The sequence below is a fragment of the Perca fluviatilis genome, chromosome 1 (genome assembly GCF_010015445.1).
Source record: "Perca fluviatilis chromosome 1, GENO_Pfluv_1.0, whole genome shotgun sequence".
Lineage (NCBI taxonomy): Eukaryota > Metazoa > Chordata > Actinopteri > Perciformes > Percidae > Perca > Perca fluviatilis.
In genome coordinates this window covers 18,381,305-18,405,531 of record NC_053112.1, presented here as the reverse complement: position 1 = coordinate 18,405,531, position 24,227 = coordinate 18,381,305, and the positions used below count along the sequence as shown (strand labels likewise).

Below are 24,227 nucleotides of genomic sequence, written 5' to 3'. Positions count from 1 at the left end.
GGTATGGGCCAAATCACTGTACAGTCTCGCAAAGCTCCCACGTATTTATGTGGGCGCCAATTTTTGTGAGTTTTCGTATATATAGAGGCCGTCAAAAATTTGCGCAATGGCTAAAACCAATTAGGGGGCGCTATAGAGCAACCATACCACTCCCAAGCCTAAATGTGAATTCAGATGAAAGAGTTTAATATTCTGCACATGGCTGCAAAAGTTTGAGAGTTTTCGTGCATCCTAAAGTCCTCAAACAAGTGTTCGTAAAATGAAGATTTTTTCACAAAAACCAAGATTTTGGAAATTTTATAATTAGGTAATTTTTTCTAAAAATAGCACCATGGACTTCAAGATGAGACCTATGTTCCCTCAAAAGTTGGTATATTAACTTAAAGGGGTGATAGAATGATTATATAGGGTATTTCACACTGTTCCTTATGGTTCCTTATGTAACATTGGTTGGGCTGAAAATGGCCTGGTTGATATTTTACTGGCCCTTATGCATCCCTGTGTTTTGGCCCTATTTGTAACAAGAGCTTTTCTTCCAAATATGGTATGGTCATGAATATTTAGATGAGCTGCGCGCTGATTGGTTGAGCGACTTGCCATACGCAGACATTAGAGACGCGCGCTGATTGGTTGAGCGAATCCCCAATACACATACATTAGAGAAGCGACAGAATCTCATATTCCAGACACTGCAATGTTTCATTACCAAATTCACTTCTGAGACTTTTTTAAGCGAGAAATCAACTATATAAAGCTGAAATATGGGCCGTTTTACAAAAGTTGATGGCTAATTGCAAATTTGGTAAGACGTGTCGGACTTTAGGAGCTCCACACAGTCTGACGAGAAAGCGGCAGCCTGCTGTGGATACTGCACTACGGGGCTCCGCGGCCAGCTGCCGGCATAACTAATATATTTACGGTTTGAATTTCGTCACACCACTTATATAACTATCATTCCCCAATGTCTTATAAAGCTAACCGTTGTGTCCGATTTGATTTTAAGGCATTTTTACGGACGCGAGGCGTCTTTGTAGGACGAGCAGCTGCTTGCTATATGTCCCATTCATTACAATGGGGAAATACCGCAGCTAGCTAGCTACACTGTCGCCATAACTAAATTATAATACAGTTTGAATTTCGTCACGCCACTTATACAACATCATTCCCCAATGTCTTATAAAGCTAACCGCTGTGTCCAATTTGATTTTAAGGCATTTTTATGAACGCAAGGCGTCTTTGTAGGAAAGCAGCTGCTTGCTATATGTCCCATTCATTACAATGGGGAAATACCGCAGCTAGCTAGCTACACTTTTGCCATAACTAAATTATATTTAGGGCCCGAGCACGAAAGTGCAAGGCCCCAACGGTGCCTTGCACTGAAAGTGCGAAGGAACCTATCGTTTTTTGTCAGATTATTATTATTTTTCCGAGTCCTTTGTTGCATTTTTGAGGGGGTTAGTATGCACGAAAACTCACAAAAATTTGCACACATGTCACAACTGGTGAAAATTGCAAAATATTGTAGTAATTGGGCTCGGGCGTTACCAGGGGGCTCCATAGCGCCCCCTAACGTGCGCATTAATTACGACAAAAGTAATAAGTTAATATACCAACTTTTGAGGGAACATAGGTCTCATCTTGAACTCCATCGTGCTATTTTTAGAAAAAATTACAAAATTCTAAAATTTCTGAAATATTGTTTTTTGTGAAAAAATCTTCATTTTATGAACACATGTTTTAGGACTTTAGGATGCACGAAAACTCTCAAACTTTTGCAGCCATTTGCAGAATATTAAAATCTTTCATCTGAATACACATTTAGGCTTGGGAGTGGTACGGTTGCTCTATAGCGCCCCCTAATTGGATTTAGCACTTGGGCACATTTTTGACGGCCTCAATATATACGAAAACTCACAAAAATTGGCGCACACATAAACACCTGGGAGCTTTGCATGACTGTACAGCTATTTGGGCCATACCTCTAAGCGGGCTCCATAGCGCCCCCTAAGGCGTAGAAGGCCTTAACATGGACATAGTTGCTCCGATCATCACCAGATTTAATACACATATTGCTCTAATAATTGCGGACATATTTCCCATTTACCTTCATTAGCTCCGCCCAACCGGAAGGCGGCCAGTTTTAATTATGCATTTTTCAGGTGTTTTACATTCTTTCGAACTCATCCTAGGCCGTGATTTCAATCTTCTTGAATCTTTGCAGGTAGTATCTGTTGACCCTCATGACGAAAAGTTATCCAGAGAATTTTGATAGTTGAAAAAATGCGCAAGATATAGCAACTTCCTGTCTAAACAGGAAGTTGCCTTATCGTGGCAACAATTATTTGCATTGCCCCGAAACTTGACAAGGTTGTTCCTCATGGCCGGTTTAGCATCTGTGCCAAAGTTGGTGGCAATCGGCCATTAGATGGCGCGGTTTTAATTTTTTTTTATTAATCAGCAAAATATTGATATATGGGAAGCCTATTTTGTCTAACTACTCCTGGGACTCACGTCCCAGGAGTAGTTTCGGCACGAAAACTTGCAAGTAGACACGGAGGACCTTAATGAAAAAAACTTATCAAAAGAATATTGATAGCTAACACAGTGCACAAGTTAAGGAGGACCAACTTCCTGTAGGTGTGTGTGGAAACAGAAACGGTTGTATCTTGTCAACGGCTATTCCAATGGACACAAAACTTAGAGCAGTTGTTCCTCATGTGCTACTGAGGCTGTGTGCCAAATATGGTGATAATCGGCCTTTAGATGGCGCTGTTGCCATTTTTTTAATTAATTTAGCAAATTTGCTTTATGTGAAACCTACTTTTTTTAACTCCTCCTAGAGCATGAGTCCCATCTGCACAAAAATGTACACATAGACTCAGTGGACCCACGTGAGAAAGAGTTATCAAAAGATTTTTGATAGCTAACACAAGTTACAGAGCACCAACTTCCTGTAGGGGGCTGTCGAAACAGGAAGTTGTGTATCTTACCAAGATTTATTCCGATTGACACTAAACATGACACAGATGTTCCGCATAGGGGCATGAGCATCCATGCCAAAGTTATAGTGAATCAGCCATTAGATGGCGCTGTTAGAATTTATTTTGTAATTAGCCACATCACGATATATGGGAAACCTAATTTGTCTAACTCCTCCTGGGCCGTGAGTCCAATCTGCACGAAAACTTGGATATGGACTCGGTGGACTATTGTGACTAAAAGTTATCAAAATAATTGTGATAGCTAACACAATGCGCAAGTTACAGAGGACCAACTTCCTGTAGGGGGCTGTCGAAACAGGAAGTTGCATACCTTACCAAGATTTACTCCGATTGACACCAAACATGACACAGTTTTTCCGAATAGGGGCATGAGCATCCATGCCAAATTCAGAGTGAATCGGCCATTAGATGGCACTGTGAGAATTTCTTTTATTAATTATTCACATTGCGATATATGGGAAACATACTTGGTCTAACTCCTCCTAGGCCGTGAGTCCAATCTGCACGAAAACTTGGATATAGACTCGGTGGACCCTCGTGACTAAAAGAATTTTGATAGCTAACACGATGCGCAAGTTATGGAGGAACAACTTCCTGTAGGTGGGTTTCGAAACATGAACGATTGTATCTTGGCAAAAGTTATTCCGATTTACATGAAACTTAGAATGTGTGGTCTACATGTGATGTTGCATTTGCCAGTACCCCCCAGGGCAAGAAGCGAGGGCCCGTCATCGCTGCTTGCAGCTTTAATTACAGTTTGAATTTCGTCACGCCACTTATACAACATCATTCCCCAATGTCTTATAAAGCTAACCGTTGTGTCCGATTTGATTTTATGGCATTTTTATGAACGCAAGGCGTCTTTGTAGGTGGAGCAGCTGCTTGCTATATGTCCCATTCATTACAATGGGGAAATATCGCAGCTTGCTCACTTTCGCATAACTAAAGTATATTTACAGTTTGAATTTCGTCACGGCATGAATATTATAGGTTCATCAAGGTCTTACAAAGCTTAGCTAACACTTGTCCGATTTCGGATTTCAATTGAATGTATTTTTGTGAATGTCAGAGTTAGGAGGAGGCTAGCTAGCTCTCATTGATGGACTCCATCTCACCGCGGCTCTATCAATGAGACTCACGGAGAAGAGGCGTTTATTTCCCCGATTGTTTGTTTAAATAACTCAACACACATACCCATTATAAGATTTACTGGAACCTGCGGGCTGCGGTAAAAGATTGCGGGCGTAACAAGCTCGCTGACACTGCGGTCAGGGCGGCGATGTATCAACCCAGGCAGCACCAACACCGGCACTAAACTCCGACACACAGTCGGAGAAAATTTGCAAATAGCCATCCATTTTCGTAAAGCGGCCCATATTTGAGCTTTATATGGTTGATTTCTCGCATAAAAAAAGTTTCAGAAGTGAATTTTGTAATGGAATAACAGAGATCTGCGTGACCTAGCTAGATTCAGAAAACTACCTGATCTCGGCGTTAGTTGTGTAGCCTATGTAAATGTTGGGGCGTGACCGTTCTCTTAATACACCCATGGGCTGACAAAGGTTCCGGTTTTTGGGAGGTTGACGTCAAACTTCCAGCTTTGTTGGGATTCGCCCGTTTTCAGCGGCAGTTTCAAAATATGAGATTTTCATAGTAAAGGGGTGTCAATGGGATTTTGAGCTTCTATGTATGTCCTATTTACCCACCGAACTGTCGTTATTCAACTATGACAGGGTAAAATCGGTTTTGCATTCTATCCATTGACATATATATTAATGGACCAATAGACCCCGTTGCTCTGGACGGAGACCAGTGAAGGCTTTTAGAAGCACTTTTCCGGTGATGGCCAGCTTTACTGCGCAGCCTCCAACTGACAGCGTAAATGTGACGTGAGCAACCTGTCTGAAAGTGTGAAGTCTTCTGGTAGCTGTGCCAAGAGAAATCTCAATCATTCCCAATCTTACAGAGATGGCTCGAGTTCTGAAGCGAAGCTTACCCCCTTGATTCTATCACCCCTTTAATACTTTTGTCGGCCTTGCACTTTCGTGCTCGGGCCCTAATTACTGAGCCATGGAAAAGGGGTAGGATTAATAAGTGAATACTTCATCCTACTCCTTTTCGGACATCTCTATGTTGATTAATTAGGGCCCGAGCACGAAAGTGCAAGGCCCCAACGGTGCCTTCAAAATATGAGATTTTCATAGTCTCATATTTTATAGCCCCAACGGTGCCTTGCACTGAAAGTGCGAAGGAACCTATTGTTTTTCGTCCGATTATTTTTCCGAGTCCATCGTCGCATTTTTGAGGGGGTTAGCATGCACGAAAACTCACAATAATTTGCAAACATGTCACAACTGGTGAAAATTGCAAAGATTCAAAATAATTACTCATATGCACCACTAGGTGGCGCTATTGCAGAAAACCCCGCGTTTGGCCCTATAACTCCCAAGCCGTACATCGCACATTCAAAAACCATATATCTTCGCATTCCCTGGATCCAGCTGAATCTCCTGATTTAGGCCACGCCAATTTCCGCCTAGACTTTTATGCGTGAAAAATGGCGATTTATTGAAAACCTACTTTGCCGAACTCCTCCTAGACCGTGCGACCGATCTGCATGAAACTTGGCAGGTAGCATCTCTAGACGGACCTGACTAAAAGTTATCCAAAGAATTTTTATAGGATAAAAATTGCACATATTACGTACAAACAAATGTGTGTAGCTAAGTATGAAAACACCAACTTTGCCATATCTCAACCAAAATAATTGCTATTAACGCAAAACTTAAGATTCTTGTTTGCCATGACCCTCTGAAGGTGCCCCACACATTCTACGAACATTGGCCACTAGGGGGCACTACAAATACATAAAGTTTATACCTCATGAACTGCTCATCCGATTTTTACAAAATTTGATGGGTACCATCTAGGGCCACTCATGAGGCCACCCCTATAGTAAGGTACAGTCTGGTCAAAGTGGGCGTGGCCTATGTGACCCTAATTGGTTTTAGCCCTTGGGCACATTTTTGACGGCCTCATTATACACGAAAACTCACAAAAATTGGCGCACACATAAACACCTGGGAGCTTTGTGAGACTGTACAGTGATTTGGGCCATACCTCTAAGCGGGCTCCATAGCGCCCCCTAAGGTGTGGAAGGCCTTAACATGGACATAGTTGCTCCGAGACCTACTTTGTCTAACTACTCCTGGGACGTGAGTCCGATCGGCACGAAAACTTGCAGATAGACTCGGAGGACCCTCGTGACAAAAAGTTATCAAAAGAATATTGATAGCTAAAACAATGCGCAAGTTATGGAGGACCAACTTCCTGTAGGTGGGAGTGGAAACAGGAATGGTTATATCTTGCACACGGCTATTCCAATGGACACAAAACCTAAGAAAGTTGTTCCTCATGTGCCAATGAGGCTGTTTGCCAAATATGTCGTCAATTGGCCTTTAGATGGCGCTGTTTTAATTTTTTTTAATTAATTAGCTAATTTGCTTTGAGCGAAACCTACTTTTTTTAACTCCTCCTAGAGCATGAGTCCCATCTGCACAAAAATGTGCATGTAGACTCGGTGGACCCTCATGACAAAAATATATCAAAAGAATTTTGATAGCTAACACAATGCGCAAGTTACAGAGGACCAACTTCCTGTAGGGGCTGTCGAAACAGGAAGTTGGCGTATCTTAACAAGATTTATTCCCGATTGACACCAAATATGACAAAGTTGTTCCGTATAGGGGTTTGAGCATCCACGCGGAAAATTTATAGTGCATCGGCCATTAGATGGCGCGTGTTAGAATTTCTTTTATTAATTATTCACATCGCGATATATGGGAAACATACTTTGTCTAACTCCTCCTGGGGCGCGTGAGTCCAATCTGCACGAAAACTTGGATATAGACTCGGTTGACCCTCGTGACTAAAAGTTATCAAAAGAATTTTGATAGCTAACACAATGCGCAAGTTATGGAGGAACAACTTCCTGTAGGTGAGTGTGGAAACATGAACGGTTCTATCTTGGCAAAAGTTTTGCGATTTACATGAAACTTAGAATGTGTGGTCTACATATGATGTTGCATTCGCCAGTACCCCCCGGGGCAAGAAGCGAGGGCCCGTCATCGCTGCTTGCAGCTTTAATGTTTCTTGTTTATTGAATTTTATGCTTATTTGTTCATTATTTGTACATTTCTTTGATGTTTTGTTTTGTTTATTTTTTATATGTCTGAAATAAATGTCTTCATTCATTCATTCATTCATTCAATGTGTCCACAACAATTCAGAAAGAGGAAAACAAATTATAATGCCACTATCACCTGTAAGGCACATTAGAACATCAGTTTCTAATACATTTCAGGCAGTTTAAAGATAAATACCTACCTTCTCTGATGACTTCCAGTACCTTCACTGTGAAAATGTCAGTGGACAAATCTTCTGTAAAATTGTCCAGTCTCACTTTGTACACTGAGGACAGATAATTGCAGATTTTAAGCTCACTTGCTCCCTTATAGTCCTACTGTACTCTCATTCGCTATGTCACACAAACATACACATCCATTTTTGTGTGACATACGTAAATGCAATTAATTTACACTCTTACCAAAATCTATTATGCTGGTCTGTGTAGTCTCACAGACCTTAGTTGTTCGCTGATCATTGGTGATTTTGTCCTTGTTCTGCATACTGCAGTTCTCTGGAAATATAGAAGAGGCAGAAAGTATACACAACTGGTTAAATAACCACATGGGGATGTGTGCGGATTGGTTGAAGGGTGCAGCTGTATCTTTGTCACAATTTAAGTATTATAATGAACTATTATTTAGCTAGACCGCTGTTCTGATCATACTAGATCCTGCCGGTGCTTGTTGTCTTGATGGAATATTCATAAAGTTCACTGACAACACCACTGTCATCAGCTTGATCACCGACGGTGTCGAGACGCCTTACAGAGAGCAGGTCAGAGCCCCGACATCTTGGTGCAAAGATAACAAACTCCATCCAAACATCAGTAAAACAAAGAAGCTAATTGTACTCTACAGTAAGGGACAGAGAGAATGACACATCTCCATCAATGGGACTGCAGTGGAAAAAGTCAGCAGCTTCAGGTTCTTCAGGGTTATTATCAGTGAGGAACTGACCTGGACTCACGACACCAATACCATCACTAAGACTGCTAGACAGCAGTTCTTCATCCTCCGCAGGCTGAGGAGGTTCAACATGGACTCCAGGATACTCTGCAACTTCTACCAGTGCACCATCGAGAGTATCCTGATGGGCTGCATTACTGCCTGGTATGGAAGTTGCACTGCTATCAAAAGTAAGGCTCTACAGATGGTGGTGAAAACTGCTAAGCATTTCACCATGGCGGGGTTGCTATCCATGGGGGACCTCTACACCCAGCAGTGCAGGAAGAAAGCCAAAAGGATTATTGAAGAAGCAAACCACCGCAGCCACAAACCAGGCTCAGGGAGTTTCATCTCGTAGACCATAAGACTGTTGAGCTCTGACCACATCACATGTCACTTTATCTTTCAAGTGTCATATTATCTTTATATACTTACTGTTATCTTTATATACGTACTTAAGAACTGTTTACACCTCTCTCTCTCTGTCTCTCTGTCTCTGTCTCTGTCTCTCTCTCTCTCTCTCTTATGATGAAAATCCACAAGCTCTATGAAAACGAAAAAGAAAAAAGGAAAGAGGTCTTGGCTCAAGTAAATCATATCACCCTGACAGGAGATCATTGGAGATCAGTGAGTAACAAGAATTACCTCGGAGTAACTGCGCATTTCATCAGTGACACGTGGGAACTGAAGTCTTTTGCGCTGACTATATTAAAAACTGAGGAGCGTCATTTTGCGGAGGCTTGTAAAGAACAGTTCCTGTCTGTTGCACGTAAGTGGGACATCGAGGACAAGACGACAACCATTGGGACTGACAGTGCACGCAACATGGTTGCCGCAATTCGACTTACACGCTATGAACACATGAACTGTGTCGCTCACATGGTGCAGAGAAGTGTCACAGTGAGTCTTGCTGACAGCGGCTTTGTAAATGCTTTGGCCAAGGCTCGCAAAGTTGTCGGTCATTTTAAGCACAGCCCAGCAAATGCTGCGGAGCTTCAAGCACAACAAGTCGGCCTGGGAAAGAAGCAAGAGCCATTGATCCAGGATGTTCCAACACGTTGGAATTCGACGCTGGAAATGGTCAAGCGCGTGAGCAGAAATAAAGAGGCTGTCATCGCAGCCCTGGACAATCAGGAGCTCGTTTTGCCGACCGCAGCAGAGTGGGATAAACTGCAGAGGCTGGAGACACTTCTAGAGCCATGCAGGTAAATCAGTCTGTAACTTATCAAATAACATTGCTTTGATTATTTTCTGGAATGAATTAAACCAAGTCAAATATCAATAACATGTATGTATGTAAAAAATAATAATGATAATAATAATAATGATAATAATAATAATAATAATAATAATAATAATATGTTGATAACCACTGTTCTAATAATACACTGTCTCTGTGTGCATGTGTGTGTTTGTGTACGTAGGTATGTAACTGAGCTCCTGGGTGGAGAGGCCTATGTCTCCTGTTCTGTGGTACTACCTTCTCTCTGCCACTTGCGTCTCAAGATGGAAGCCTGTGATGGGGACCCTGCATATGTGGTGAGATTCAAGACCAAGTTCAAGGAGGACCTAGCATCCCGTCAAGAACAGCTCAACAATGCATGGCTCCAGATTGCTACAGTTTTGGATCCTCGTTTCAAAGACTTGAAATGCCTGCCCAAGACAGACAGGGAAGAGGTGTGGACCACACTTGAAGGGATGCTAAAACAAGAATCACCCAGAAGGTCTTCACAGACACATGATGATGGGCCACCCAGGAAGAAAATCAGCCTTCTGCAAATGGGCTCAGATTCAGAATCAGAAGATGAAGAGGTCCAACCTGCCATACAGAGGTACAGAGCAGAGCAGAGCCCACCATTAAATTGGAGGACTGCCCCTTGAGGTGGTGGGCATCTCATTCAGGAGCCCATGAGAAGCTGGCCTCACTAGCTCACAAATATCTTGCCACTCCTGCAACCACTCTTCCCTGTGAACGACTTTTCTCAGTTGCAGGTCACATTGTGAACAAGAAAAAGTCAGCTTTACTTTCAGAAAATGTGAACAAGTTAGTTTGCCTCAGCAACTGGCTGAAAGATGATGAAGCTCAGTAGATTTGAAAGGTGATGTTCAAACAAAAAGACCAGTTTCAGTGCAACATGTTATAGTAGTTAGCAACTGGATTTTTGAGCAACTGGATTAAAGAATGGAGGAAAAGGTAAAAGATTGTTCTTTGGTTTGATTTAAAAGTTTTACTGAAAATGTTTTTTTCCACATAAAAATGCAACAGATGACTCAAATTGTGCAAAAATGTGGTAGGCCACTGTTATGATTTGACTAGATTTATTGCTTTCTGTTCAATTGAATACAGTAAATTGTACATCCTGGTTAAGAGGAATGCCAAAGAGGAAGCGATGGGACATTACAGAGACAAATATTATGGAGTGTAGTATGTTTCAGCTTGATTTAAACCACCATTATTTGGCTGTGTTAATAAACAGACATAATATGAAAATTATGTATCTGTGTCCTGTTATTTATCTTTTGGTATGCATTTCAGAAAAAAAAATGGTTAGGATTCAGGTGTAATTGCAAATAGTGATTAATCCTGATTAATCCACTGAAATCTCTGATTAATTTGATTAAAAATTGTAATCATTTGACAGCCCTAATATATTTACATAATTTACAGCATGGAAGCATGTAGCAATAAGCCTAAAGTGCTGTTGTGCATAGGTATAGCCTCTAAGAGCCACTTGCATGGCTGCAGACTTGCCTCCAACTTTACTGAGGTACAATAATAAATTCCTGCAGTTTACAGACAATGCAGGATGATAAGCCCCCACATGATGGATCAATGCTTTATCTCTATGAAGCACAATGTTAGTGTTGGGTTTAAATGTTTGTTCAAGAATTTCAGATATAACATGTATGTTTACAGACAACAGATTACGTCAGGTTGACATCATCCTGGTTACCTTCTGCACATGTGCATTCATCACTTGTACAGAGCCGCAGCAGCTTTCCAGCTTTCCTCTCTGGATGGTAGAATTTTACACAATTTGTTTCTGCAATGGGAAAGAAAGAATTCAGAATATGTACATAATATAATTTTAAAAAGTATTTAATAATAATAATGCCTGCTTTTCCTGTGTTATCTACTCTGACATTTATTGGCATGTACATGGAGGCATAATATGTTTCAAAGTGTCTCTGAGACTCACGGTCATAGTATTCATAGACAGACACAGCAGCTGGTTGTAAGACTCCCACTTTCAGCTTCTGATGGATCCTAAAAGTGATCTCCTCTGGTCGTGTGTGAGAAACCTTTGGACAAATGTGAGCTAGAGATAAACAAAGGAAGAACAAGGCAGAGAGAAAAAGTAGGTAGGAACCAGTGATGTCTAACCTTATCCAGGTAGATGATGAGTGAGCCTCTTTCTGACAGGACTGTGTTCATCTCATATTTTGCAATAATGCGGGCTCGTCCTTTAGACAACTACACACACACACACACACACACACACACACACAGTCAGACAACAACACAGACTTTTATTTCTATGTGTATCTGTACAAGTTCTTACTAAGTCCAGGTCATTTGTGTTAACGGTGAAGCCAGTTAGCAAGCCAATATCCAGGATTGACATGGTTGCATCACTGTCATTGTCCTTATACCTGCACATAGAATGGAAAGAATAATTAAATAAAAGAAAAGGGTAATATAGGGGCAAGCTTGTTATAAATGTCCATGTTACTATAACAGTTGTCAGTATGACTTCTTGATTATACTTACAAAACCTCTATTCTGAGCTTGTATATGTTCTCATCCTCATCCATTTTCTCTGCAAGAGCAAAATAATGTATTAAGTAGTTGAATATTTTGTTTCTCAATTTCTCATAAGGTAAGGTACTTTGCAGAAGAAAACAAACCAACAACAAAGAGGGTACCAAATTACCTGGAAGGAGCTGCACTGACAAGTTAAACTTCTGACAGTCACTGTCCTTTTCTTTAGACAGAGCGTAATACAGCGACACCATCTGTCAGACAAATAAAAGTGCTGTATATGTGATGAACTGATAGACATCTACATTAATAATATCTAAAATAAGTCTTTGGTCTTTTCAGAGATTCAAAATGGACACAATGATGGATAAATAAAATGCTAATTTTCAGGTTTAGGTAATTTTCATTCTTTTATTTTAGGGAACTTATAGAAACATTTTCTATGTCTCTGTCACATAGTGTTAGCTTAGTATTTATGCTTACAAACTGTAAATTGTAAGCATACACTCTGTTTTACATTCTTACTTTACAGGATACCTGCCAAGATTTAGGTAAAATGGAAACTATTCAGTTCGACTGTGCTTAAATTTGGTGGTGTATTTAAATGTTCTGTCATAGCTAACAGCTACGTTAGGTTAGCTGGCCAGAATCCTTACTGTTTCACAAAATGAGACAAAATGATTGAGAAATACTAAATTACTGTAAAATACTGTAGGTCACCTGTCACAAAACATTATAAAGCTTAGAACAATGACAAATTGTACTTACTGTCACCGTTGCTTCCCCTGTGCCCGTGGCAATTACTTTTACATTCTGGTTTATACCATTGATCTGGTGGATTTAAATATGCGAAGACACACACACACACACACACACACACACACACACACACACACACACACACAGGCATCAGCAGAAAAAAAACATACAGAAAACATCAGGCATGATTATATTAATGTGCCACTATGCGTTTGTTTGTGTGTCTTCTCACTTTAGATGTTCTGGTCTTGCCACTGTGCTTGCCACTCGGCTTGCCGCTGGTCTTGCCGGTGGTCTCGCCTCTGGTCTTGCCACTGGTGTCGCCGCTGGTGTCGCCGCTGGTCTTGGCGCTGGTCTCGGCGCTGGACTCGGCGCTGGACTCGGCGCTGGACTCGGCGCTGGTCTTGCCGCTGGTTTTGCCGGTGGTCTCGCCTCTGGTCTTGCCGCTGGTGTCGCCGCTGGTCTCAGCGCTGGTCTTGCCGCCGGTGTCGCCGCTGGTCTTGCCTCTGGTGTCGGCAGTGGTGTCACTGCTGGTCTCGCCGCTGGTCTTGTCTCTGGTGTCGCCGCTGGTGTGTCCGTTGGTGGAACCGCTGGTGTGACCTCTTGTCTCGCTGCTGGTCTCGCTGCTGGTCTTGCCTCTGGTGTCGCCGCTGGTGTCGCCGCTGGTGTCGCCGCTGGTGTGTCCGTTGGTGGAACCGCTGGTCTCGCTGCTGGTCTCGCCGCTGTTCTCGCCGCTGGTCTTGCCTCTGGTGTCGCCGCTGGTGTGACCGCCGGTGTGACGGCCGGAGGGACCACCGGTGTGACCGCCGGTGTGACCGCTGGTGTGACCGCCGGTGTGAACGCCGGAGTGACCGCCGGTGTGACCGCCAGAGTGACCGCCGGTGTGACCGCCGGTGTGAACGCCGGAGTGACCGCCGGTGTGACCGCCAGTGTGAACGCCAGAGTGACCGCCGGTGTGACCGCCCGGTGTGAACGCCTGTGTGAACGCCAGAGTGACCGCGCCGGTGTGACCGCCTGTGTGAACGCCTGTGTGAACGCCAGAGTGACCGGCGGTGTGACCGCCGGTGTGAACGCCGGAGTGACCGCCAGTGTGACCGCCGGAGTGACCGCCGGAGTGTCCGCCGGTGTGAACCCCGGTGTGAACGCCGGTGTGAACGCCGGTGTGAATGCCTGTGTGACCGCCGGAGTGACCGCCAGAGTGACCGCCGGTGTGACTGCCGGAGTGAACGCCGGTGTGAACGCCGGTGTGAACGCCGGTGTGAACGCCAGTGTGACCGCCGGTGTGACCGCCGGAGTGACCGCCGGTGTGACCGCCGGTGTGACCGCCGGAGTGACCGCCGGAGTGACCGCCGGTGTGACCGCCGGAGTGACCGCCAGAGTGACTGCTGGTGTGACCGTCGGTGTGACTGCTGGAGTGACCGCCGGTGTTGGTCTCAACGGTGCCCATGTTGAAGTTGTATTTGTCAGGCTTTGACTTGTCCGGCAACCAGATGTCCACATTGAGATTATTATGCCCAGATTGATCTTTAACATTAGTCCAGTACTCCACTAAAGCCTGGTACACCATTATAGTAGCCTAGAGAGAGAAAGCATGAAGGATGGGAACAAGTTTTAGAAGAAATATAGGCTATGAGCTAACATAAGCTGCAGGTATCAAGATGGAGAGAGGGGTCTGTGTTACCTGAGTTGAGCCATAGCCTCCGTCAGTCTCCACCTCATAGTTGAACCATGTCACAACAGGTCTGGCATCTTCAAATTCCTTTATTAGCAGAAGGCAAGTCAATGGTTGAAACGGTCTGTGGTTGACTTGACTTTGATAACTTTAGTTCCTCTAGAGATAAGTCCTGATTCTTTTACAGTCATACTTTAGATTGTAATCTGCCAGTTACCAAAGCCTACCATAGAGCTTCTTAATCATGTGTTTGTATTATGACACAATCAAACAGCAGAGACTTGAAACTTGTCTGATAAAATGACAAATTACATGTCCTTGTTTTTGCCACATTCATGTCATTATTGTGTGATTATGCAGAGCAGGATGTTCAAATCAGTCACTGGTTTTTATAACCATAATATATATATATATTATTCACATTAAGATTAAAGACTCTTTTGCAAGTAAGACCTAGCCATGACAAGGTTACATACCAGTATCCAACAACAATAAATTACAAAAGCAACAGTAGGTACCACAGAAATTATTTCAAGTTTAAAGAGATAAGTGTCTCAAGTTTGAGCTTGGCCTGCAGACCGTTCCAGGACCAAGGACCATAGTAGAACAGGCTTGTTTTACCAGCCAGGTACTTTGAACTGGAGCCGTCTATAAGTCAACTCAATACTAAGTCATTACAAAAGGGTAAGAAAAATGCCTTCTATATATTTATATATAATCATAAAGGGCTCTGTGAAGTGGTCACCAGTAATGTAAAAGGTCGACATGAGCCTAATTAATACATGGAAAAATATACTTACTTTTTCTGCAATTTGGGGGGTTATTTTGTGTCTCTGGTGCTTCCACACACATACAAAACTGAAAAAACCCCATCCATGCTGTTTTGAGTGAGATATGGGTTTCTGAATGTGTCGTGCCTTCAGTCTCTGGGTAAGCTGTTCACAATCTGCACGGCTTTCTACGTCACTAGCCAAAACGAGGGGCCTAGGGGTCTAACCGTTAGCATGCTAGCGCTAGCATGCTAGCTCGTTCTCAATGGCAAAACACTGCTACAACACCCACAAATTCACCCTAATCTACAAAATAAATTGTATAGAACTATTTACATGTCCCTGTTCTGCAGGTATTCCAAGCAAAGTTGGAAGTGCGCCCTCGTTTAGAAGAAGTCTCCCGGCTAATCCTGCCTTGTACAGGTGGAAGTTGGAGAAACAGCTAGCTAGCTCATGTAATCCTTACCTAGCTACTGCGCATGTGCGACTGACAACAAAGATGTTACAAAAGTTGAGAGGTCTCACTCTGCAGCTAAAACAGAGACCTGACATAGGGTAAAAAGAGGAGCTGCAGCAATGTGCAGTACCACAAAAATATAGTGTTTTTTGAAAATTAAACCATGTAAACCTATTCTGATACAATCTCATATTACAATTATGAACCTGAATAATATGGCCACTCTAAAAAGTGTAAAACTGAGGCAGTTACATTGAGAGACACTTTCACCGACTTTTGTTTGCAACCCCCCTACCCTTTCAATGAGGTAGCATGGATGAGGACTCAGTTGTTGTAGTTTTTGTCACAGTCCTGATTAGACATACTGAAGTGCGACATACTCACCTCGGCCTTGACCAGAGCGAGAAGAGCGTAAGCTGTGGCCTCCCTTGTGTAAACGTATCCCTTAGGTGTCGGCCAGTGGGACAAGTCTGAGGAAGACATACACAAAAATCTTTATATTACAATCTATCTATCTATACAGCTAGCTAACGTTAGCTGGCGAACGTAATCGTCGGTTAGCCTAGTGCGGTTTAACTTTACCTTGATCAAAACAATTATACTTAAAAAACCTTCATGAACGTGTTGAACGAACAATTGAAGCATTCTTCATTCAGACAACTGATTAAACGATATAAATACATATACGAACATGCCTACATGGTGTTTGGTGCCTGGAATGCCGCAGCTACAGAAAGAAGAGAGGACCTAGTAATGACCGTAAGCTACCACCGATTACCAACAGGTGTAGAACTATTTACATGATTCACAGTACTTGATTTACAGCTGATATGTGAAAAGGTGCACAACCTTATTTAACAGTAATTTACTTTTACTGCGAACCGTCACAGGAAGTGCTTTTATTTTGAAGTAGGCTACACGGAAGTTGTCTGTTCTGTATTCTTGCTAGCTTACTGAGATAAACGTGAGACACTAGATGCAACATGCCCGTCAAGCTCACATTCCTGTTGTAAAACTGCCACATATTGAACAGTAAATGGTCACAGTAAAAGACAAGCGTTTTTGGTCGTAATTCGAAGCCATTCCACTAAAGGCATAATTACTCTCCACGGCTGATAAAATGCAATGCTATTACGTGTAGCAACCCTCAACATTAATTCCCGACATGTTTATATCTGTCAGCAGCTCGGACACAGCTCTGAGCGACTGTTGTCCGCGCTGACGTACCGTCACCTGTTGGAACACAGATGTTGTCCGTACTGTCTCTGGTTGGCTCTGACCACGGGAACAGAAACAGGACAGCTCACTTCAACGCAGCATAATAAGTCCTGAAAAAACTGTCCATCTCGCAAATGTATCTGTCTCTGCAGTCAACCATCGAATACAACAACAGGAAATAACAATTTTTTTTCGCGGTGTTGGTGAATTCTTAAAAAAACAATACACCACTAAATGTTGCATTAAAATGCGTTGTAACTTGCGTTACTGAGATTGTAACGAGTATAATATTACCGAAATGTAATTAGTAATGCGTTATATTACTGCGTTGCAGCAAAAAGGAATGCATTACTGTAATTGCGTAACTGTTGTAACGTGTTACTACCAACACTGGAAAGCACCAACATATTTACTGGGAAATCTTGCCGAAGATGACTACAGCAGGGACAAGCATTCAGAGATGGTTGGAGGTAACAGCAAGCGTTTGCGGAAACATCTGCTGTGCCCACTCTTTTTAGAAGCAGGAGAGCCCCGGGAGAAGCCAGGCCGAATAGAGGTAAACTGTTCTTAGTTAAAGATAGTTGGATTCAATGCATAGCTAAAATCCAATATAGTGTCTGCTCTTTTCAGTACTGTTACAGTAAAGTTATTATTCGTGGATGTGTAGTATTTTTGTATATATTCATCACATCATATATTCTGTTTCTGAATTTTAGTTTAAGAATGTTGCTGTGTGACGATACCTGGGGAAACAAACTTGTAGAGGATCTGCTTGTTCAGTTTGTTTTCGTTGGCCAAGGCACATGACGTCATGGCAACAGCATATGGGTTGGTGAGGCGGGGAAGACGGCTTTCCAGATACTTCACTGCTTTATTTATACTGCCTGGCAGACTCTGGACAGAAGGAAAAAACAAGGTCAGATAACAGTAGTGCATCTATTTCAAATATATCCACTTCTGTTCAGGAATGCCATATATTTAAACCTTGGACAATAGCTGAGACTGGATTGAAAGGCATCTTCGGCATATCAACAATCAAACTGACAAAAACGAGGCCTCTTAAGCACCACTTATCCCATTTTCACTAATCTGCTACAGCATTTAAAAGCAGATATGTAGACTGTAAAAGAGGGGTCACTTTTTATAAACAACCTTTAATTAGCAAATTTGTCTCCAATTTAAATGTGTCAATTGTTTCAAAAGAATCATTTTAGCAAAATTGATCATTCACTAAACCCCTCGCTCTGGGGAGCTGGGGACCTTTTGATCCAGTATGGGAATCTGGTAGGAGCGACAGTCTTCATACAAGCAGTTTTTAGGGCCCGAGCGCCGACAGCGGTGAAGGCCCTATTGAAACTGAAGGAATTCGGGCCAGAGCGCCCACAGCGGCGAAGGCCCTATTGAAACTGAAGGAATTATTATTAGGGGTCCAACTCTGAGGGGGCATGGGAACTGCATAATGCAAGGCATCGCGGTTCACATCTCCAACGGAGCATGGAACCCTATTGTTTTTCTAAGGATTATTTTTTTTCTTCTTCCGACTACAGCCTAAACCGTACATGGCAGGGGCTTGTCATTTTCAGGACTGGTCCAAAACTCCACAAGGACCTCAGGCCCAATAATTGACCCACTTCCACCACTAGGTGGCGCTATAGCAGAAAAAAACTAATTTGGCCGTATAACTCCCACAACGTACACCCAACATTCAAAAACCATACATCTATGTGTTCCCTGGATCCAACTGAATCACGTGATATAGGCCACGCCCATTTCCGCCGAGAATTTTACGCGTGAAAAATATATATATCAAAAACCTACTTTTTCGAACTCCTCCTGGACCGTGCAAATGATCTGCACGAAACTTGGACCGTAGCATCTTCACACTGACCTGACCAAAAGTTATAAAAATAATTTGTACACGATAAAAATTGCGCATATAATGCACTAACTAATTTGTGTAGCTAACTATGAAAACACCAACTTTACCATATCCCGGTCAAACTAAATGCTATCAACGCCAAACTTTAGTTTCTTCTTTACCATGACCCTTTGGAGGTCCCCAATGTGTTTTATGAAAATCGGTTGCTATGGGGCGCTACAAGTACAAAAGGTTTATATCTCATGAACGGCTCATCCGATTTATACAAAATTTGATGGGTACCATCTAGGGCCAATCCTGAAGCCAAGCCTAGAGTGGGGTACTGAGGGGTCAAAGTGGGCGTGGCCTATGGGACCCAAGTCTAAATTTAACTCTTACAGTAATGTGAACAACTTTAAATTTACAAGGTAGATGGACAATGCGCCATGGACCACACCTACCAAAAATTACACATGTGGATCACTAGGTGGCGCTATAATGTTTGTTGCCTTTAACTCCCACATTATACATCGCACATTAAAAAACCTTATATCCACATATTCCTTGAATCAAGATGAATCACATGATATAAACCACGCCAATTTCCGCGCAAAAGTGTTTCCGCAATATTGCGCAATGCGAAAAACCAACTTTTCCGAACTCGTCCTAGGCTGTGAGACCGATCTGCACGAAACCTTGTAGATAGCATCTCCAGATGGCTCTGACCAAAAGTTATCCAAGGAATTTTGCTACGTTAAAGTATGCGCATTTGACGACCAAACAAATTTTCCTAGCTAGCTACCACACACATATCATATCATATCTCTGTATACAACGCCAAACGGCACTTCTGATTCATAACTTTATAACTTAATAACTATAAAGAAACTTTTTTGGAGCTAAAAGCTAACAGTTGCCCCTTTCTGCTGATGTTTTTTTTTTTTGTCTTCTTAGCCCTTACAGAAGGTTTTGCATCCAGCCTAGATGTCCAGAGTTTTTCGGGTCTTTGTGAAATTAATCCATACTGTTACATCCAAGATTGATACACTGTGTGTAAGAAATGTTAATAGTTTGTCCTTTATGAGTTATAATGTTCAATATGTTTATTTTTGCACAGGATGACTCCAAATATATAGAACTGTAGATGTGTTGCTCGTTCGGCATGCCGCTCTGAGGACATATTCAACAACTCACCAAATTTGGCGGTCGCATCAAGTCTGGTGAAAACTTACTTATTTTAAGGGTTTCGGGAATAGGTGCACAAAAATGGCTCGCTAGCGCCCCCTAGAAAGTTATGCTCTAGGAGAAGAGGAAAGCAAGGAAGAAGAAGCAGCAAAAGAAACAGCTCGTGTAGAGGAGAAAATGGCAATGTGCCTTGTCACCTATACAGAAACGCTCCGATTCGCTAAGGAGACGTTATGGTCCAAATTCGTCTATGTTGACCTGAACTTGTACGCCGACGGTGCAGAGGAGAAATGTACCGAAGTGGAGAGCACTGATGTGAAGGAGTTGCCGGAGGAAGACTTTCAAGTCCTGAGAGAGGGCTTGGTGGAGAGAATCAAAATGCTCGAGCAGAAGGGGAAGCTCTTGTCTCCGGAGCCAAAACAACAGTGTACAAGCAGCAGCTATATAAGCTGATCAACAGACTGCATGACTGGGTGCGGAGCTGGCAAAAGTTGCGGACAGAAGAGGTTGACGTGGGAGAGAAGGTTGAAGAAGCAGGCACTGATGAAAGGCATAGCGTGTCCGGTTAGGGGCCCACTAGAGCTGGCATGCAAAACCAAAACCCCAGTGTAACACCTGTACCGAGGACTGGAGAACCTGCGCATCCATATGCACCAACACAAAGCATCCCTAGCCTGCATCCCGGGGCGTATGGCTTCAGACCACAGAACAGTCTTGAAAGAACACATCTGCCAACATTCTCGGGAGACATGACTGACTACTATCGGTGGAAGGCTGAGTGGGAAGAGTTGGAACAGCTGGGAAACCCACAGAGGACGGCTGGTGTTACAAGGTTCCACCTCCTGGCAAGTCTCAGCGATAGGGTGAAGAAAGACTTGGTCCTGTCCAGCTGTGCATCAGCGGATGAAATGTTCAGGCACTAGGGTTGGGTATCGTTTGTTTTTTTTCGATTCTGGTGCTAAATCGATACTTTTAAAATGGTGCCGGTGCCTAAACGGTGACTGAACCGGTACTTTTCAATAAAGTAAAAAAAAAAAGAAGAAGAAAAAAAATAAGGGTAGTAAACAACAGTCAGTGACTTTTTTATTGCTAAGGCCATGGTCAAAATTAAAGATTTAATAATAATGTAATAACTATAACAATAACTTATTTCACCAGTAAATTGCTGTTGAACCCCAGATGGGAAAAGGGTATTTTAAAATTACTGTGAATGCACCACGAGGCTACCTGTTTTAAGTGAATGCACCGTCTGTGTTGTTTAATTCCGACAACGATAGCTGCAAGTGAACGCACCGTCTGTGTTGTTTAATTCTGACAATGGCAGCTGCGAGTGAACTCACCGTCTGTGTTGTTTAATTCCGACAACGGCAGCTGCAAGTGAACGCACCGTCTGTGTTGTTTAATTCCGACCATATAAACGTACTGTATATCTATGAATTGCGACAACGGCAGCTGCTGCTGCGCTGCAGTGCAGACTGTTACATCCCGCTGTTGAAGTCCTCCACAGTGAAATACAGTCACACTTTACACTGTTTAACGTTAGCTGTCAGCATTTTACCGGTGTTTCATCCAGCTGCTAGCTAAAGGTAGGCTAACATTACATGCTGTCAGGTGTAGTGTAAAGTCAAGCACCGAAATGAGGCACCGAAACTTTCGTTCTTATTCGGTCTCGTTACTACCGTTTACGTCGGCAACGGTTCCCTATTGGAACCGAGTTTCGGTACCCAACCCTATCAGGTACCATGACAACCGCTTCGGGAACAAGGTGAAAATCGTCCTGAAGATATCCGACGAGGTCCAGGGCCTACCCCCCGTAAAGGGATACAACCCCAGGAAGCCATTGAGCTGATCCAAGCAGTGGAGTGGGCCCTTAGTAACCTTGTGATCCTGGGAGAAGAGGAGGTTATAAGGAACCGTTGGGTAGCACAGTCCCTTGAAAGTTAACTAACAAGCTCTCTGAAGGAGAAATGGATTACGCACAAGACTGAGCCTGTGAATGGGTTTGCTCCACATGACCACTTTGACTGCTTACTGCGCTTCCTGAAGAAGCAGGAGGCAATCCTGGAAGAGCTGGATCAGCAGGAGGCAAGCCCTAGAGAGGGAGGCTCCTCCTCAGTGAAAGGCCCGGCAGACAAGCCAGAAAAAGGAGTTAAGAAAGCGTTCTCCAAAGCTACCTCAGGCCGAAGAGGGTCTCAGTCAAAGCCACGCTTGGGTTCGTGCACTGCCTGTGCTGATGAGACAAACAAAGGGTTTTGCCTGCAAAGCCTTCAGGGAGATGGATCTCCAGAGGAGAAAGGCCCATCTAAAGACATATGGGATGTGCAATCTGTGCCTGTGCTTCCATCTAAAGGATGGCCGTTGCAACCCGAAGTTCCTCTGCAGTAAAGTGGACTGCTGCAGAGAAGAGCCTCACCACTACCTGCTTTGCTCCAAGTTCATTGCTCAAGAGAAAGACGCTGGCAGCGAGGTGCATGGTACCAAAAGGGTGGAGAGAAAAGGCCTCGGGCTGTCCAGCAAGCAAGAAGAGCTCCTGGCGAAAGTCACTCCGGAACTAAGAGTAGAATTTAGGAAGGCATTTTCCAACAAAGCCTCAACCACGATCTGCACTGCTGGAGGTGGACTGAAAGAGTACCCAGTTATAATGATGTTACTGGAAGTGACAACTAACTCAGGCCAGCTGATAGGTACTCTGATTGACCTTGCTTCTGACACCAACTATTTAACAAACAACGCTGCCCAGCGCCTTGGACTGATTGGGTGGACTGATTGGGGAGCGCATCAAGTTAATTGTCCGCAGAATAGGAGGGATGAGAACGGCAGTCTCAACCAAGAGGTACTCCTTGAGACTAAGAGTGAAGACCACCAAGGGGACAGTAATGGAACCAAACTGCTCTGCTACGGCCTGGAGAGTATTGCGGAGATAAGTCAGCCTGTCACTCCGCAACAACTGCAAAAGATATTTCCTGATGTCGCTACAGAAGAGCTGGTCCGCCCTGAGAACATCGATCTTCTGATCAGCCACAGGGAAGGTCGTTTAGTTCCACAGCTGATTAAGTTGGAGGGAGATCTAGTCCTCTGGGACGGCCCATTAGGCAGAACTGTTGGCGGTACTCACCCTGATCTCTTCGAGGTGGTTGACCTCACGCTGCACCAGTCTGAAACTCACTTTGCGAGGTCTATGAGAACATCCTCAAGAGTGTATAAGGAGGTCCTTGTGCACACCAAAGACCTGAGTGAGGACCCACCAAGGATGGAAGAAGTGACCCTCAGCAGCATTGGGATTGTATCGGAGCAGCGTGTGACCCAAAATGCGTGAGCTGTAAGTGCAGTAAGTGCCCTCCGGGAGGCAAAGAGATGAAACTTGGAGAAGAAAGGGACTTGGAAAAGATAAAAGACTGTCTCTCTTATGTGCTTGCGGACAAACACAGCGACGCCCCACACTGGGATGCGGCCTACCCATGGAAAGTAAGCCCAGCGATTCTGCCAGATAACCGCCGAGCAGTGGAAGCAGCCTTCAAGAACACCGAGGCTCGGTTGGCAAGAGAGCCTCTGTGGAAAGCGGCATATGGAGAGCAGATCCGCGAGATGGTATCGAGAGGAGCAGCCATTGAGCTCATGGAGGAAGAGATCAAGGGTTGGGACGGCCCAATCTGGTACATCAGCCATCTGGTTGCCCCGAATCCTCATTCTAGCTCAACACCAGTGAGGATAGTGTGGAACAGTGGCCAGGAGTTTAAAGGGTTAAGCCTGAACAACCTCCTGCACAAAGGCCCTGATGTCCTCAACCCAATCCGAGGTGTTCTGCTGAGATTCACGAGCAGATTGTATGCTGCTCTTGGCGATGTTAAAAAAAATTTACAATTCAGTGTGGCTGAAGGATGAAGAGGTCCGCCTCCATCGCTTCCTTTGGAGGAATAAACCCGAAGATGAAATCGGTGTGTTTGCCGTCGTCAGGGTCAACATCGGCGGCAAGCCTGCCGGATGTATCGCTCAGGTTGCCATGAGAGAGATGGCAAACCTGCCCCAGTTCGCATCCATGGCTGAAGAGCGCTGGATCCTGACTGAGGACTGCTATGTGGACGACATGTTGACATCACATGAAGATCTCCAAACTTTGTTCAGGTTGACTGAAGGAGTGGAAGAGATCCTAAAAGCAGGTGGCTTCTCCCTCAAGCCCTGGATTCTGACAGGCCAGAGTGGGAGGATTGAAAAACCCGCTGACCCAAGCAACGTCAAATCAACAGAGCCCAAGACCTTGATACTCCCCAACCAGATGCGGGACGAGGAGAATAAAGCCTTGGGGTTGGGATATGAACCCGGATCTGACAAACTTCGTGTGCTGACGTCAGTGAACTTCTCGAAGAGGCGAGGAAAGATGAGGACTGGTCTGGATCTGAGAGAAAATGAGATC

At 43.7% G+C, this 24,227-nt stretch overlaps 1 protein-coding gene across 1 annotated transcript in view; it reads right to left on the bottom strand.

The window, feature by feature from the left end:
- Positions 1-24,227, bottom strand: part of LOC120556275 (complement C3-like) — a 70,523-nt gene that overhangs the window by 5,594 nt on the left and 40,702 nt on the right. Inside the window, exons 29-41 of the mRNA XM_039796150.1 lie at positions 17,517-17,667; positions 15,940-16,025; positions 14,338-14,415; positions 12,889-14,232; positions 12,666-12,728; positions 12,070-12,151; positions 11,907-11,955; positions 11,698-11,788; positions 11,520-11,609; positions 11,335-11,437; positions 11,089-11,178; positions 7,609-7,701; positions 7,389-7,472 (exon numbers count right to left, since the gene is read on the bottom strand). Of these exons, the coding sequence (XP_039652084.1) occupies positions 7,389-7,472; positions 7,609-7,701; positions 11,089-11,178; positions 11,335-11,437; positions 11,520-11,609; positions 11,698-11,788; positions 11,907-11,955; positions 12,070-12,151; positions 12,666-12,728; positions 12,889-14,232; positions 14,338-14,415; positions 15,940-16,025; positions 17,517-17,667 (2,404 nt within the window). The remainder of the gene's footprint in view (positions 1-7,388; positions 7,473-7,608; positions 7,702-11,088; positions 11,179-11,334; positions 11,438-11,519; positions 11,610-11,697; positions 11,789-11,906; positions 11,956-12,069; positions 12,152-12,665; positions 12,729-12,888; positions 14,233-14,337; positions 14,416-15,939; positions 16,026-17,516; positions 17,668-24,227) is intronic.